Source organism: Euleptes europaea, chromosome 1, assembly GCF_029931775.1.
Source record: "Euleptes europaea isolate rEulEur1 chromosome 1, rEulEur1.hap1, whole genome shotgun sequence".
In the NCBI taxonomy this organism is placed as follows: Eukaryota; Metazoa; Chordata; class Lepidosauria; order Squamata; family Sphaerodactylidae; genus Euleptes; species Euleptes europaea.
Genome location: NC_079312.1, coordinates 38,467,431 through 38,482,444, shown reverse-complemented (window position 1 = coordinate 38,482,444; position 15,014 = coordinate 38,467,431). Strand labels below are relative to the sequence as shown.

General features: G+C 48.9%; 1 protein-coding gene across 1 annotated transcript in view; it reads left to right on the top strand.

The window, feature by feature from the left end:
- Positions 1 to 15,014, top strand: part of LRIG1 (leucine rich repeats and immunoglobulin like domains 1) — a 108,406-nt gene that overhangs the window by 86,115 nt on the left and 7,277 nt on the right. Inside the window, exons 12-15 of the mRNA XM_056846696.1 lie at positions 9,509 to 9,829; positions 11,509 to 11,790; positions 13,324 to 13,743; positions 14,459 to 14,584. Of these exons, the coding sequence (XP_056702674.1) occupies positions 9,509 to 9,829; positions 11,509 to 11,790; positions 13,324 to 13,743; positions 14,459 to 14,584 (1,149 nt within the window). The remainder of the gene's footprint in view (positions 1 to 9,508; positions 9,830 to 11,508; positions 11,791 to 13,323; positions 13,744 to 14,458; positions 14,585 to 15,014) is intronic.

The window sequence follows — 15,014 nt, the reverse complement described above, 5'->3', positions numbered from 1 at the left end:
ATCTCCTCTCCCTTTTGCAACCTCGCTAACTGTTTTGCTGAGGAGGATCAAAACATGACTCTCAGCTGATTCCTCTATCAGCTGTGAGATGGAATCTGAGGAACAGGCAGCTGCAAACCTATTTGGTAGCTGTTCTAGTTGTTCAATGCCAGTCTGATAAAGAGTATCAAACAGGGGACGTTTGGCTGTGGAAATTCGTGGCATCCCTAAAATGGCTTTAACACTACAGGGATGCATGGCCATACTGTGCTAATTTCAGTAAAACCTGGAGGAATGTGGATTGCCATGTTTTAGGAGTAAACAAAAAAGTGACAGAAAATGTCATTCTTAGAAGAGGTGACCTTGTCAGGATTATTGACTTTGGGTTGAAGAAAGAAACACTGAAAGTGCCCCAAACGATAGAGTATAACTGATCTGTCCAACTTGTTTCAACAGGCTGTTTGGCATATGTTGACAAACCTCTACGGCAGCCCTGCAATTTAACTGTGTTCAAAAAAGGGGACGCCTCCAAAGCATGCTGACAAAGATGGTGTCAGGCTGCTATCTCGGTTTCGTTATTGCCTCTGTCTCTGTGCTGTATTGTCTGCCCCCCAAGGTCGCATACCTAGGCCTGGGAACTCAGCTCCTGGGAAACTGTATTCATGCGTGTAATCTCCCGCCTTTCCTGCCTTATAATATCTCCCAGCTAGTGAGCCTCTCATAGCTGTCATTTTATTCGTTTGCACTGTATGCCTATTTGATCAGTAAAAGCCATCTGTTTGGACTCTATATGACTTTGTGGTGATTTCTGGTTCTGTGGGCCAAGGGCTGACATTATGACAGCTATCTCTCATCTTCACCGTTCTCCTAGCCAGGCTGGAGCCCAGGGGGGTTCGCCTGCCACTTGGATGGGAGCTGTGCAGCTCTCCAGGTGATCTACTACCCTGGAGCCCTTCTCAGAGGACCCTACTCTGTTACAAGACTTAATCGCTGAACTTTTCCGGACGACCCGAGAGGTTTGCCGCTTGAGGGGACTGGTACAGGCGCAGTGGCAATCTCTTACAGGACGTCTCTGGATGTTAACATCGGAGGATACTGATGCTCGTTTAGATCTTCAGGACTTGGATCAATTACTGGACGATGCCCGATTGGCGACTGAGGATTTACAAATATTAACTGGACTTTTGGATAATCTTATTTCTCGACAAACTCTTTCTACCATGGCGGGAGCCCCGCCGGAGGGTTTTTCCCTGATCCCGGATGCGGCCAGCTGCCAGGCTGAGGCCAAGCGAGTCGCTATTAGCACCGCTCTTCTCCTTGTGGAATGTACAAAGGACACCCCGGTAGCCACCTTGGCTCAAGTTTTGACCCCGACGTTTGGAGCCGAGGCATCCGCACTGGCGGTTCGAGTACAACCTCTGCTGGGCGGGGAACCTGACCCCATACTCTTGCTCCTCGAGACAGAACTTTTGCCGCGCATTACGGCAGAGACTGCCCTAAGACTTGAGAACGCCAAAGTTCTTGCGGATCAGCAAGCCGCCGAAGCGGCTAGGGTCGCAAGAGAGAGAGAGGCGGCGGAAGCAGCCAGGGCGGCTGCAGCAAGGATTAGGAATCAGGCGAACGTGGACACGCGCCCCAAGGACTATGTACTGGGACTATCAGGTCTAACTTTTTCCCCGGCGTTTGTCCCGTCGCGTGCGACCCAACGCGCACGCCGTTTGGCTGACCGACGTCGAGACTCAGATGAGTCTGAAGACGAGGATTTATATGGGGATAGCTCTCAATGGGCCACGAGCTTCCGAACCAGTAAGCCTCATCTTACTGGTGGCCCAAGTGAGGAGGTTCATCTTTTACGAGCCCAGAATCGGGAGCTCTCCGACCGTGTTGATCAACTCCAGGAAGTAATGGAACTTATGCTTCAAGAGAACAGGCAATTACAACAAACCCTGATAGCTCAGAGACAGCCCGTTCCGATACCGGGTCAGGGGGTACCCGTACAACCACCCGCTAATGTGCCTGCTCCACCCTTACCTCCTGGGGCTCCTGTTGCTCCTCCGCCCGGACCACCCGTGCAACCGGGTCAACCCGCGCCCGGCCCTTGGAAGCAACTCAAATTGAGGACTACGTATGACGGATCTCTTGAGACTTTGCCTTGTTTCTTGCATCAAGTGGACAGTTATATGCGAGAACAAGGTCAACTTTTCCCCACGGAAGATAGCCGGGTGCGGTACGTAGCTTCCCTCCTGACAGGCAAAGCGGCTGACTGGATGGTCCTCCAGTTTGACACCCGCTCTCGTGCGATTCGTTCCCTCAACAACTTCATGACTGCCCTGAGAAGGAGGTTTGAGGACCCCTTCCTGGGGGAAAGAGCCAAAACGGAACTCTTACAATTAAAACAAGGCTCTGCTACAGTTCGGGAATTTGCCGATGAATTTCAGCGACTGGCAAGTAAAATTGTAGGTTGGCCCGAGACCACCCTAATCCATCATTTCAGGGAAGCCTTGCATCCTGACATTCTGAACTGGTCTTACATGCGGGGCGATCCCGATACCCTCGAAGGCTGGATCCTATTAGCCGAGGAAGTGGAAAGCCGCCGCCGCTTTATTTCTCTCGTCCGTCAAAAGCACAAGGAGAAGGGCACCCAAAAGCCTCAACCCAAGGCACCACTGCTCGTCCCACGAAATCCCCCACGTCCGCTCCAGGAACGTGAAGCCCGATTTCAGAGGGGTGCCTGTCTTACATGCGGAGAAATGGGCCACTTTGCAGCCGTTTGCCCACGCCGCCAGGAATTATTTCGTCCCAGCACGACAACCCGCGCCCGAGGTCGTCCACCACGCAGAGGCACCGCGGCCACCCGCAGCGCAGCTCCGGGAAGGCCCACACCCTCTGCACTCCATGCCGGGGACCCAGCCTCCCTGCCTGCTTCCAACGACCCCGCCGGGTCTCGGATTACAAGTGCCCCATTGGGGGACAGCTTTCCCTCTTCGGATGAGGAAAACCCTTGGATTTCTCCAGCCTTAAACCTGGAATCTCCCCTCGACTTGTCAAAAAACGGCTCCGGTCTGTGGTGAATGGAGCATCTCCACAGACCTCTCAGGATCTTCCTATCAAACCGAATGCTCCTACCAAAATAAAAGAAGTGGACTCCACCGTCTACGTGGATGCAGTTTTACAACAACTTAACGGAGGTCCACAAATCCCCGTCAAAGCACTAATTGACTCCGGTTGCTGTCGCACTCTCATAAGCGAAGCCACGTTTGCTGCACTCAGAGCCGACTCAGAGGCTTTACCCGCCCCCGTCCAATTTGCTCAAATGGACGGGAGCCAATTCCAGGGGGGTCCAGTTGATCACCGCACCATAGGGGTGGCAATGGGAATTGGTTCCCACTGGGAACAAATAGACTTCACTATAGCCCCTATCCGATTTGAAGTGGTCTTGGGAATTAACTGGATTAAAGGACATAGTCCCAGTATTGATTGGGAAACAAACACTATCTCTTTCGCTAGTCCCACCTGCGACCAGCATCGGCAAAACTTTGCTCTGCCATTTCCGCCCGTTCCAGCATTAACCTCTACTGCCCCAGTACCACCGGCTCTACCCGCTGTATACCGGGACTTTGAAGATGTCTTCGACCTTAGGGAATGTGATGCCTTACCCCCCCACCGGGCCTCAGACTGTGCGATTGAAGTAGTAAAGGACTGCACATTAACCAAAAGTAAGATTTACCCTATGAGCGCTTCCGAGCGCACTGTCCTCCGGGACTTTTTGGACAAAAACCTCGCCAGAGGGTTCATTCGCCCTTCGAATGCCCCAAACTCGGCCCCCGCGTTTTTCGTCCGGAAAAAAGAGGGCGACCTTCGCCTGTGCATTGACTTCAGAAAGCTCAATGCGGTTACCCAGACCAACGCCTATCCTATCCCATTAATATCGGATATTTTGGGACAATTACAGGAAGGCCGTGTGTTCTCTAAATTAGACTTGGTGGAAGCCTACTACCGAGTCCGTATCCGCGAAGGAGATGAACACCTCACTGCCTTCTCTAGCTGTTTCGGAATGTATGAATTCCTTGTAATGCCATTCGGATTAAAAGGGGCCCCGGGGGTCTTCATGCAACTCATCAATGAAATCCTACATGACCTTCTATATCGTGGGGTGGTGGTCTACTTAGATGACATTCTCATTTATTCGAAAACTGTGGACGAGCATGTGACTCTGGTCAGGGAAGTTCTACAACGCCTGCGTAACCATCAACTGTTCGCTAAACTAGCTAAGTGTGAATTTCACCAAAGCAAACTCACGTTTTTGGGATACATCATCTCCCACCAAGGTCTTCGCATGGACCCCGCCAAAGTCCAAGCCGTTCTCGATTGGACTCCCCCCACCAACCGTAAGCAAGTACAGCAATTTCTGGGATTTGCAAACTTCTATCGGGGATTCATCCCTAACTTCGCCCAAGTGGCTCTACCCATTACGGACCTGCTGAAAACTAAGGGAAAAGTAAGCTCGGCTGCCTTGCCCTCCGCAAAAATCCTATGGACTGAACAATGCCAAGCCGCCTTTCTGGCCCTCAAACGCCTCTTCACTTCGGAGCCGGTGCTACGGCACCCAGACCCAAATCAAATGTTCATTGTGCAAGTCGATGCTTCCGATGTAGCCATGGGAGGGGCTCTCCTCCAGCAAGGACCGGACGGTCTTCTTCACCCTTGCGCTTACTTTTCAAAAAAATTTGCGCACGCTCAATTAAACTGGCCCATCTGGGAGAAAGAGGCCTCTGCAGTTCATCATGCACTGACTTTATGGCGGCAATTCTTGGAAGGGTCTAAAGTACCCTTTGAAGTTTGGACCGATCACAAAAATCTAGCTGCCTTCACGGGGTCCCATAAGCTATCGGCGAAACAACAACGGTGGGCGGAGTTCTTTGCTCAGTTCCGTTTCACCCTGAAGCACATCCCTGGGAAGCAGAACGTTCTCGCGGATGCCCTCTCCCGTTTACCACAATATCCGGTAAAACTCGAAAGACCCACCAACTCTCTGTTCACCCCTATGCAACGTGGGGCCCTACCTATGCTGGCTGTGCAAACCCGATCCCAGCATCAGCACACCTTCCCTAACTCGCAAGCTCCGCCAGCCCAACCGGCTGCCCAGCCGCCACCGCAACAGACCGGAGTTCCCGCCCCTCCTACCCCTCCGACCGCTCAGCCGCCTGCAGTCTGCGCGCCGCCGCACGTAAGCACTAGCCCTATAACTGTTTCTCAGATCTCCATGACCGACGGGGGGGCTCCCTCCAAAATCCCCATCTCCGAATCCTTTTTAACTGTCCTTCGGGACCAGTGCCTTTTAGAACGTTCCGCTCATACCCTACCTCCTGGTGTTTTGGAACAAGGGGGGTCCTGGTACAAAGACTCAAAATTGTATGTACCCAAAGCTCTCCGGAAGGACGTTTTACATTTAGCTCATGGAGCCAAAACAGCTGGGCACTTTGGGTTTCTGAAGACCCTTCACTTATTGCGCAGACAGTTCTGGTGGGGGGGAATGCGTTCCGACATTGACTCCTTCATCCGCAGCTGTCCCGTTTGTGCCGCTGCGAAACGATCGCAGGGCAAACCCCCGGGACTGCTACAACCTCTTGAAACGCCCAGCAGACCTTGGGAAGTGATTGCTATGGACTTCATGACTGATCTCCCTCTCAGTGGGGGTAAAACTGTGTTGTGGGTTGTTACTGATTTGTTTTCTAAGCAAATACATTTGATTCCATGCGCAGGGATCCCCTCTGCTCAGAAACTGGCCCGCCTCTTCGTGACGCATATCTTTCGTTTACATTCGTTTCCGCGTAAAATAATTTGTGACCGCGGAAGTGGTTTCGTTTCTAAGTTTTGGAAAGCTTTCCTCAAGTTGGTGGGGGTGGAACAGGGATTGTCTAGTGCATACCATCCTCAAACTGATGGTCAAACTGAACGTGTCAATGCTGTACTTGAATGTTATTTGCGTTGTTATGTTAACTACCACCAGGATAACTGGGTGGAACTGTTACCTTTAGCAGAATATGCCTACAATAATGCCATGCATCAATCCACAGGTTTTAGCCCGTTTTTTGCTGTGTATGGACAAGATTTCAGTCCCATCGCTCCTACAGATGATGTAGAGGGGGAGGGGAACCCCGACATTGCCTCCTGGGCACACGCCCTCCGTACCACTTGGCCCTGGCTCGTTAGCAACCTCGACCGGGCCAAACGTAAATACAAAGCGCAAGCTGACAAACATCGCTCCCCCGGGGGTGATCTGCAAGTGGGTGCTTTGGTTTACCTTTCCACCAAAAATCTCCGTTCCACCCAACCGTGCCATAAGCTCAGCGCCAAATTCATTGGCCCTTTCCCCATTACTCGGGTCATAAACCCTGTCACAGTGGAACTGGCTCTCCCCAAATCCTTGAGGCGTGTGCATCCTGTTTTCCACATAAGCCTCCTCAAACCCCATGTTGCTTCTCCACGGTGGCATCCGGACCCACCGCCTGCGCAACCCATCATGGTGGGGGGGGAAGAACACTTCGAAGTCTCCAAGATCCTTGACTCCCGTATTCACCATGGCAATCTGCAATATCTAGTTCGTTGGAAACATTTCCCCCCTGCCTATGACGAATGGGTGCGCGCACGGGATGTCTCCGCCCCCGACCTCGTCGACGCCTTTCACATTGCTTACCCGGACAGGCCAGCCCCCTTGCGAACTGGGAGGGGGCCTTGAGGGGAGCAGAATGTCAGGCTGCTATCTCGGTTTCGTTATTGCCTCTGTCTCTGTGCTGTATTGTCTGCCCCCCAAGGTCGCATACCTAGGCCTGGGAACTCAGCTCCTGGGAAACTGTATTCATGCGTGTAATCTCCCGCCTTTCCTGCCTTATAATATCTCCCAGCTAGTGAGCCTCTCATAGCTGTCATTTTATTCGTTTGCACTGTATGCCTATTTGATCAGTAAAAGCCATCTGTTTGGACTCTATATGACTTTGTGGTGATTTCTGGTTCTGTGGGCCAAGGGCTGACAGATGGTCACAACCTTTTGTAGCATCCTGCAAATCTAGTTATTGCAGGCTTGGGAATGCGTGCCAGATCAGGAATGAGAGGATGGGCCTCCATTTTTCTTTTGAAGCTGCAACACCACCAACCAGTGTTGTTCTGCCATGACTGCAGCAGTCCTATGCAAATTTACCTGGGATTTAAGCCCCTGGCATAGGATTGGATCTCTTGCTATGTTTGTTTCAACATCAAGCACTGTTTTATGCACTTGCCCGTGTGGCATTTCTTAGATTTCACAGCTGATTTGGATTCAGAAGAGGCCCCTTAATTGCCACATTAATGCTCATTTATGAAATTTGGAGACATTTTGAAGTTTATGCTGTCCATTCCTCTTCCTGCATCAGGCTTTTATTCTAAATTTAAATCCTGTCAGACATATGTTCATCCATCCTCCCCAAAAAGGCCTCCATGATTGGAGATGCCACAAATTATCCTTTGAACCTCTTCCATTGTCCAGCAGTTCTCACTGTGAAGGCTGGAGAAATCAGGAAAGGTAACATTTCCAGGGTCAGCTTTCTGCATCCATTTGAGCAGTCAGTTGTCCTTTGCTCTTCTTTCAGCGAGTTTGCCAAACACTTTCGTATCTCCTTTTTATCATGTCTAGTCAAGTGAAAACACTGCTTTATAACTGGATGTGGTGTATTTTTTTTTAAAAAAAATATCACCAGCCCCCACCAGTCCCGCAGTGCGATTCTTTCATTTGATCTGAACTGAGTGGGCATTTTACAGCCAAAGGAGAGTAGGGTATGGACACCCCCCCCCCCAACCGATTTGTTTCTGTCTATCTCAATGCAGGGGTCATAAGAACATGAAAACACTCACATGGTCATTTGTGATCATTTTATTGTTCCATTGATAGTCTTGCACTCGCAAAAAAAAACAAAAAAAAAAAGGCTTTCATGCCCATAAGAGGACGTGTATAAGAAATCAAGGCAGACTTTAAAGTCAGGGTTAAACAGCATCCTGAAAACACAGGGAAAACATAAGGGGAGAGCAAGGCGACTTCTGAAGGTTGTCCTATGATCCAGACAAAGAAAGTCCTTTGTGCTGTTTCTCCCACATTTGAATTGGCTCTCCATGTTTAATAAGTTGGTCTGCCAAACTCTTTTTCTTCTCTTTTTCAAGAAGGACGTGATTCGGTAGCGAGTGAGCCATTTGATTTCCCCCTTTTCCCCATGTCTGTGCTCTTGAAAAGTACTGAGTAGCACTGAAATCAGAGATGCCTTTTGTGTGACTAATAAATTAAGCTGCTTGGAACTCGGCTAAACCAAATAGTCTCCTGTGTCAGGCTCCACGAGCACAAGCCTTCGCTCTGGAAGGGTGACAAGCAGATGCATCTGCTGTTCCTCCGACATCTTTGTGCCAGGATGCTATCCTGCCTGTCAGCACTTGTCACCGCTGACGTTAATTGCAACAGTTGCTGTAACTCTTAAACAAATTAGCGATGTCATCGTGCGGTAGCAGCAGTTTTGAGGCCATGTCACAATGACCGGCTGGCATACAAGGATGGGAATAGCGTTTTTGGGGACATATTATTTATTAAACCTTGGGCATTTTTCCTCGCTACAATGGTTTGGCTATGGTGAGTCAACTGAAGAACACCGGGTTTGCCTCGGATGATCGATAGATTTCACTTTGGCCAGATGCCTCGTTAATGCTGCTCTTGCAGCTTGTACCAGGGTGTTCTGCTGATAAATATCCTTGGGCTTGCAACCAGAAAACGGGTTGGATCCCACAAGTCAGTAGTGGTAGAGAACTATTGATGTAACCCAGTTCCGTTGCCTAGAAGATTGTGCAACAGCTACTGTAACACGAAGTGCCGATTTTTCATTTCTGATCAGTGTCACTATGTACGAAAATCACAGGGCTGTATGATTTGAGCAAAGAAAGTCAGAGTGTGTACACATGCTGAAATATACCTTGTGTTCTGTCTTGCAGAAGCAGAAACACAAGACAAGATACTGCCAAGTTAACGAACGAACTACTCAAAATGGTTGTCTTGTGTTTCTGCTTGTGCAAGAGTTCTGGTGCAAGTGGAAATGTTTCATGGGATTCGACCCAATGTATACGTTGGGTCATTTCTGGAATTTTTCTTGCTAGCTACTTCTGTACACCTTCATTGGGCAAGAGGGGCAGGCAATGGCACATTTGCATAAATACAAATGATGCTCAGTTTAGAGTTGCAGTAAAGTGAAGCTGTATGATGGAAACATTGAACCATCAAGGTTGAAATTAGTTGTGTGTGTTTTTTTGGGGGTGTTTTATACTGTATTTGAACTGCAAAATCAAGGGTTGGATGAAGCAGCGATGTTTCTTAGGATTGGCGGGTGGGAGGAAGCTGATCATGAGAGGGAGGTAGTTGTGAATTTCCTGCATTGTGCAGGGAGTTGGAGTAGGGGTTTCCACTTTTGTGTCCATTGCATCTTTAAAAAAAAGTAATGAAAATGCTTTGGTTGTTTTTCAGAGGATTTCCCCAAACCCCAGATCATAGTTCAGCCAGAAACGACAGTAGCCGTCCTGGGCAAGAACATCCGCTTCACCTGCTCGGCAGCCAGCAGCAGCAGTTCGCCTATGACCTTCGCCTGGAAGAAGGACAACGAAATACTGCACCACGCGGAGATGGAGAATTTTGCCCACGTCCGGGCCAGGGATGACATGGTGACGGAATACACCACTGTTCTGCTCTTGCGCCACGTCACTTTCACCCACAAGGGACACTACCAGTGCATCATCACCAACCACTTTGGCTCTACCTACTCTCATAAAGCACTACTGACTGTCAATGGTGAGTAAGAAGCAGAAAGATGGAAATGACAAAGAATATTGGGAATGACTTCCGCTTTGGGCCTATACTCCTGCTCCTGGGAGGCACGTTGACTTCTTTTTCGGCTACAGAAGAGGGGGAGGGTGATTCCCACGAATTTCCCCTCTCCCGCTGCAGGCCCCCCATTTTGACTTCCCATGGTGTTCCTGGGAGTCTTCTGACTCACAATCTTGGGGGGCATAGTGGGATGCTGGGGAAGGGGGAAACGGTGGCTCTTTAGTGCAGCTGTGTTCACACTGCATTAGATCCATGCCTTCGGAAAAGTTTCTCATTGCAGATCATCTAAACAGCATATTTTCAGGTGTTGACCTGAAAACGCAACAGACAGGACACAATTCAAATGATACAAATCTATATTTATGAAAGACAGGTCCTGACACGTTTTACGTATTAGCTCTTTACTGTGAAGAGCACTCTTTCTGAGACATTGCATGCCCAGAAAGCATGGTTATCTTTGTATAAAGATTACATCCCTTGGGAATAGCTCAGGCATTTGGGGAACCCCCACCTCCACCTTTGGGGGCTTTACCCTTTTTTGTCATAGTGTCTAACTCTTGGTACTGGCCTCCACCCTTCCTTGGCTAATTTTAACACATATCTTTTAGGAGGTTTTATATTTTACGCTTCATGAGGGTTGGCAGCACTTCAGTGGGGCAGCGTAGTGTTGTGGTTAGAGCACCAGACTAGAATCTGGGAGACCCTGGCTGAAATTCCAGCTGAAGGAGAAGAAGAGTTGGTTTTTATATGCTGACTTTCAGCTTACAATTTCCTTCCCTTCGCCTCCCCACAACAGACACCCTGTGTGGTAGGTGGGGCTGAGAGAGTGTGATTAGCCCAAGGTCACCCAGCTGGCTTCGTGTGTAGGTGTGGGGAAACAAATCCAGTTCACCTGATTAGCCTCCGCCACTCATGTGGAGGAGTGGGGAATCAAACCCGGTTCTCCAGATTAGAGTCCACCTCTCCAAACCACTGCTCTTAACCACTACACCACGCTGGGGGTGACTGTGAGCCGGTTTAGTCTCTTTCTCTCCTTAAGCTACCTCACAGTGTAATGGTTGTGAGGATAAATTGGAGTGGGTGGGGGAGCCATCTTGTAAGCCACTCTGAGTCTGCATTATGGGGAAGAGTGGGTTGTAAATATCGAAATACATTTTTTAAAACCAGTGGAAGCTTTTAAAGCCTGCTCTGCACATACAGCAGAGTGAGTTGGTAGAGTGGACTGTTCTACCTCAGCCTACAGGTGAGGGAACGTCACTTCGAAATACTGCAGCATGTGGAAAACATCAAATCTTGGGAGAAAAATAACGTCAAATAGAAAATGGTATTGCAGCCCTTTTCCGTCTCTACTTTTTTTATCTTGGAAAGAGTTGGCTCTTTTATTTTTATGTAGATACCAAAGTGAATCCCCACTTTGCCATGAAAGCTTGCTGGGTGACCTCTGGGCCAGACACTGTCTTTCAACCTAATCTACCTCATATGGTAGTTGTTGTAAGGATAAAATGGAGGAGAGGAGAATGATGTTGCAAGCTGTTTGGGGGTCACCATTGGGGTCAAAAGTGGAGTAGAAGTACCTAAATCAGTAAGTATAGCAGTGTCATCCAGGAAATCTTTTCATTGTCATTCTCTCTCGTCCGTCACAGTGTTGCCATCGTTCATCAAAACCCCTCATGACATTACGGCCCGGACGGGGACAACAGCTCGGCTGGAGTGTGCTGCCGGTGGCTTCCCTACCCCACAAATTGCCTGGCAGAAAGATGGCGGCACCGACTTCCCTGCGGCTCGTGAGCGTCGGATGCACGTCATGCCGGATGACGATGTCTTCTTCATCACCGACGTGAAGATAGAGGACATGGGCGTTTACAGCTGCACTGCTCAGAACTCTGCGGGTTCGGTGTCCGCAAACGCCACGCTGACTGTGCTAGGTAAGGAGATTTGCTCCCTTTCAGGTAGGCTGAATGGACAGTGGGTACATTGAAAGTAAAGGGCAGATCCACCCTGTGACCCCATGTACGTGGCACTGGCAAACTGGTCAATATCCTGTACTCCCTCCCTTTGGAGAACAGATAATCCACAAAAGAGTCTACTCTAAGGTGCCGAATGCAGAGCAGTTGCACTGAAGTCCATAGCCAAACTTCCCACATGCATCACTCACAAAGTGGTGGGCTGCTGATGCTCCTGTGCCAGCCGGCTGTGTGAGCCAGCTTGCTTCCTTGACAGCCGTCCTTCTCCACTCATGCAGAGTATAGCAAAGGAAGGAACATACGGAGCTAGCACCGCCTCCCCCGTGTAACTTAGTCCATTTATACATGGCTGTTTCCTCCCGGTCGCCCTGCCGACTGCTTCAGGGCTTTGCTTTGATAATGCTTGCATTTTCCAACCATCAGAGGTTGCCTCGCTCTCCCTGCACGTTTTGCCCGCATTTTCTGGATTTGTGTTTAGCTAGCATCCAGAAAACGCAGGGGGGAAACACACGGGGAGAGCAAGGCAACCTCTGATGGCTGGAAAACGCAAGCATAATCAAAGCAAAGCCCCGAAGCATTCAGCGGAGTGACCGTGAGGAAACAGCCATAAATGGCCTTAGGATACCTGCACATGCACAGACATGGCAAAAAAAGTGCAAAATTATTTTAAAATATAAGGATTGACCTATGGGAGGGGAGGAAATGTGCAACGAGAGGGTTTGGGAAACAAACCTCTTGGCAAGGAAGTGGGGGCAAACAGGGGGGTGGGATTTCCCTTCCCCCATGAGTTGCCATGGGACTGCCTCTTGTATTATAGGTAACTTTGTTTCTGTGGAACATCATAAGAAATCACCGTTGCTATTTTCAGGAGTGCATGGCTGGTGCTGAGTAAGAAGAAAATAGATTATAAGGTGACTCTTCTGGCAAAACATCCCTTCTGTCTTGCTTGGAGGAGTTTTATGCAGTCAAAATGTCTGGGAATTCTTGGAACAAATTTGGGAAACCTGTTTCTGGGAATTACATTGAATTTTCATTTTCCATGCCTATACGGAGAAATAATAACTTCTACTACTAGAAAACAATGGTCCTTCTTGCCATGTGGGGTTATACAATCCTGGATAATTTTCTTTTGTTAGGGTTGCAAACTGCTTGGATTAAACTAGAACATGGTACTGTTTGGGTTTGTGGGCTGCCATTATTAATTTGCCTCTTTTGAATCTCCATTTGAGGCAGCGCTCACATTTATATCTGGAAACACCTGAAGTGATAAGTTACTTCACCATTATTTAGGAAAATATAAAGGGTACATCTTAAACTGTTACCTGTAACTACATAGTACAAGTAGAGTCAGACTACAGTACAAAACCAAGGAGTTTATAAGAACTGTGTGCCTTCTGCAGAGTGAATTTGAGAATTCTCTTGACTTTTTGTTAGATTAGCCAGCAATGTCCTAAACCATGGCTAGGTTAACAGGTTATATCTGGCTTCTTGCAGAGACACCAAGCTTAGTTCACCCACTGGAAGACCGCGTTGTCTCTGTGGGCGAAACTGTGGTCTTGCAGTGCAAAGCGACCGGAAGCCCGCCTCCCCGCATCACCTGGCTGAAGGGCGACCAGCCTCTGATAGTCACTGAAAGGCATCACTTCACACCTGGCGACCAACTGCTCATTGTCCGGAATGTAGTGATGGAGGATGATGGGAAGTACACTTGTGAAATATCCAACATTGTCGGAACTGAGCGGGCGCACAGCCAAGTCAATGTGCTGCCGACGCTTGGCTGCCGGAAGGACGGGACCACGGTTGGGATCATCACCATTGCGGTAGTCTGCAGCATCGTCTTGACTTCTCTGGTCTGGGTATGCATAATCTATCAGACCAGAAAGAAGAGTGAAGAATACAGCGTAACAAACACAGGTAGGCCCAGAGCCATTTTGGGTAACGGAACCCAGATCTGGAGGGGTTCTTTTCTGGTGCTGTTTGCAGCTTAAAAAACAGCGATACAATTTTCTGCAAATGTGGCAAGTAGCAGCTGATGCTGTCCTCCCAAATTGGGATAACATAAATATTTTTTACATAGACGAATGTGTGTAAATTAAGCCATTTGGCTCCTCTTTTATATAAACCTGGTGTGCTTCCTAGCTTTGAAGACCTGATTTGCACATGGCACATATTTTTAACCAGCACTGTAAAATGAAAATCAGTCAAATAGTTGCTGATTGCAGGAACCATAATAAAACCCTTTCCAGAACCAAAGAACTCACACCCTGGCCTTTGAAATGTGATTCTCCATTTAGGCAGGCACAGTATGCATCTGTTTACTGCATACCCCTCACGAGCCAGCATGGTGTAGTGGTTAAGAGCAGTGGACTCTGATCTGGAGAACTGGGTTTGATTCCCCACTTCTCCACATGAGCGGCAGACTAATCTGATGAACCGGGTTGGTTTCTCCACTCCTGCACAAGAAGCCAGCTGGGTAACCTTGGGCTAGTCACAGTTCTCTCCGTACTCTCTCAGCCCCACCTACCTCACAAGGTTCCTGTTGTGGGGAGGGGGAGGGAATGTGATTGTAAGCCGCTATGGTTTTGGTACAATGTGGAATGAGTATGTCACCTTTCCCCCCTCTTTCTAGATGAGACCATTGTACCACCTGATGTGCCAAGCTATCTGTCCTCCCAAGGAACACTTTCAGACAGACAGGAAGCAGTGGTCCAAGTGGAGAATGGCCAACAGCCCAATGGGCATATACAAAGCAATGGTATGACTTGGAAAGTCTCTCCTTCTGTGGTGTTGGTGAAAGGAGACGTCCAGTCGCAGCCGACTTAAGGTGACCCCGTAGGGTTTTCAAGAGACGAACAGAGGCGGTTTGACATTGCCTGCCTCTGTGTAACAACGCTAGACTTCCTTGGTGGTTACCCATCCATTTACTAACCAGGGCTGACCTGCTTAGCTTTCAAGATCTGACAAGATCAAGCTAGCCTGAGCTGATGAAACTGTGTTACTTCTGCTTTTTCTTAAGGGATTGAAAGTCCAGCAGCACATTCAACAAAATCTCCTATGCCATCAACTCCCTGCACGTAGTGTCAGGGACAGCGCTAGTCTAATCATGATAGTAAACATACATGTCTCATTTTAATAGATGAGGGTAACTCTACAAATGTTCTAGAGAACCCTCAGATCTAGCAAGG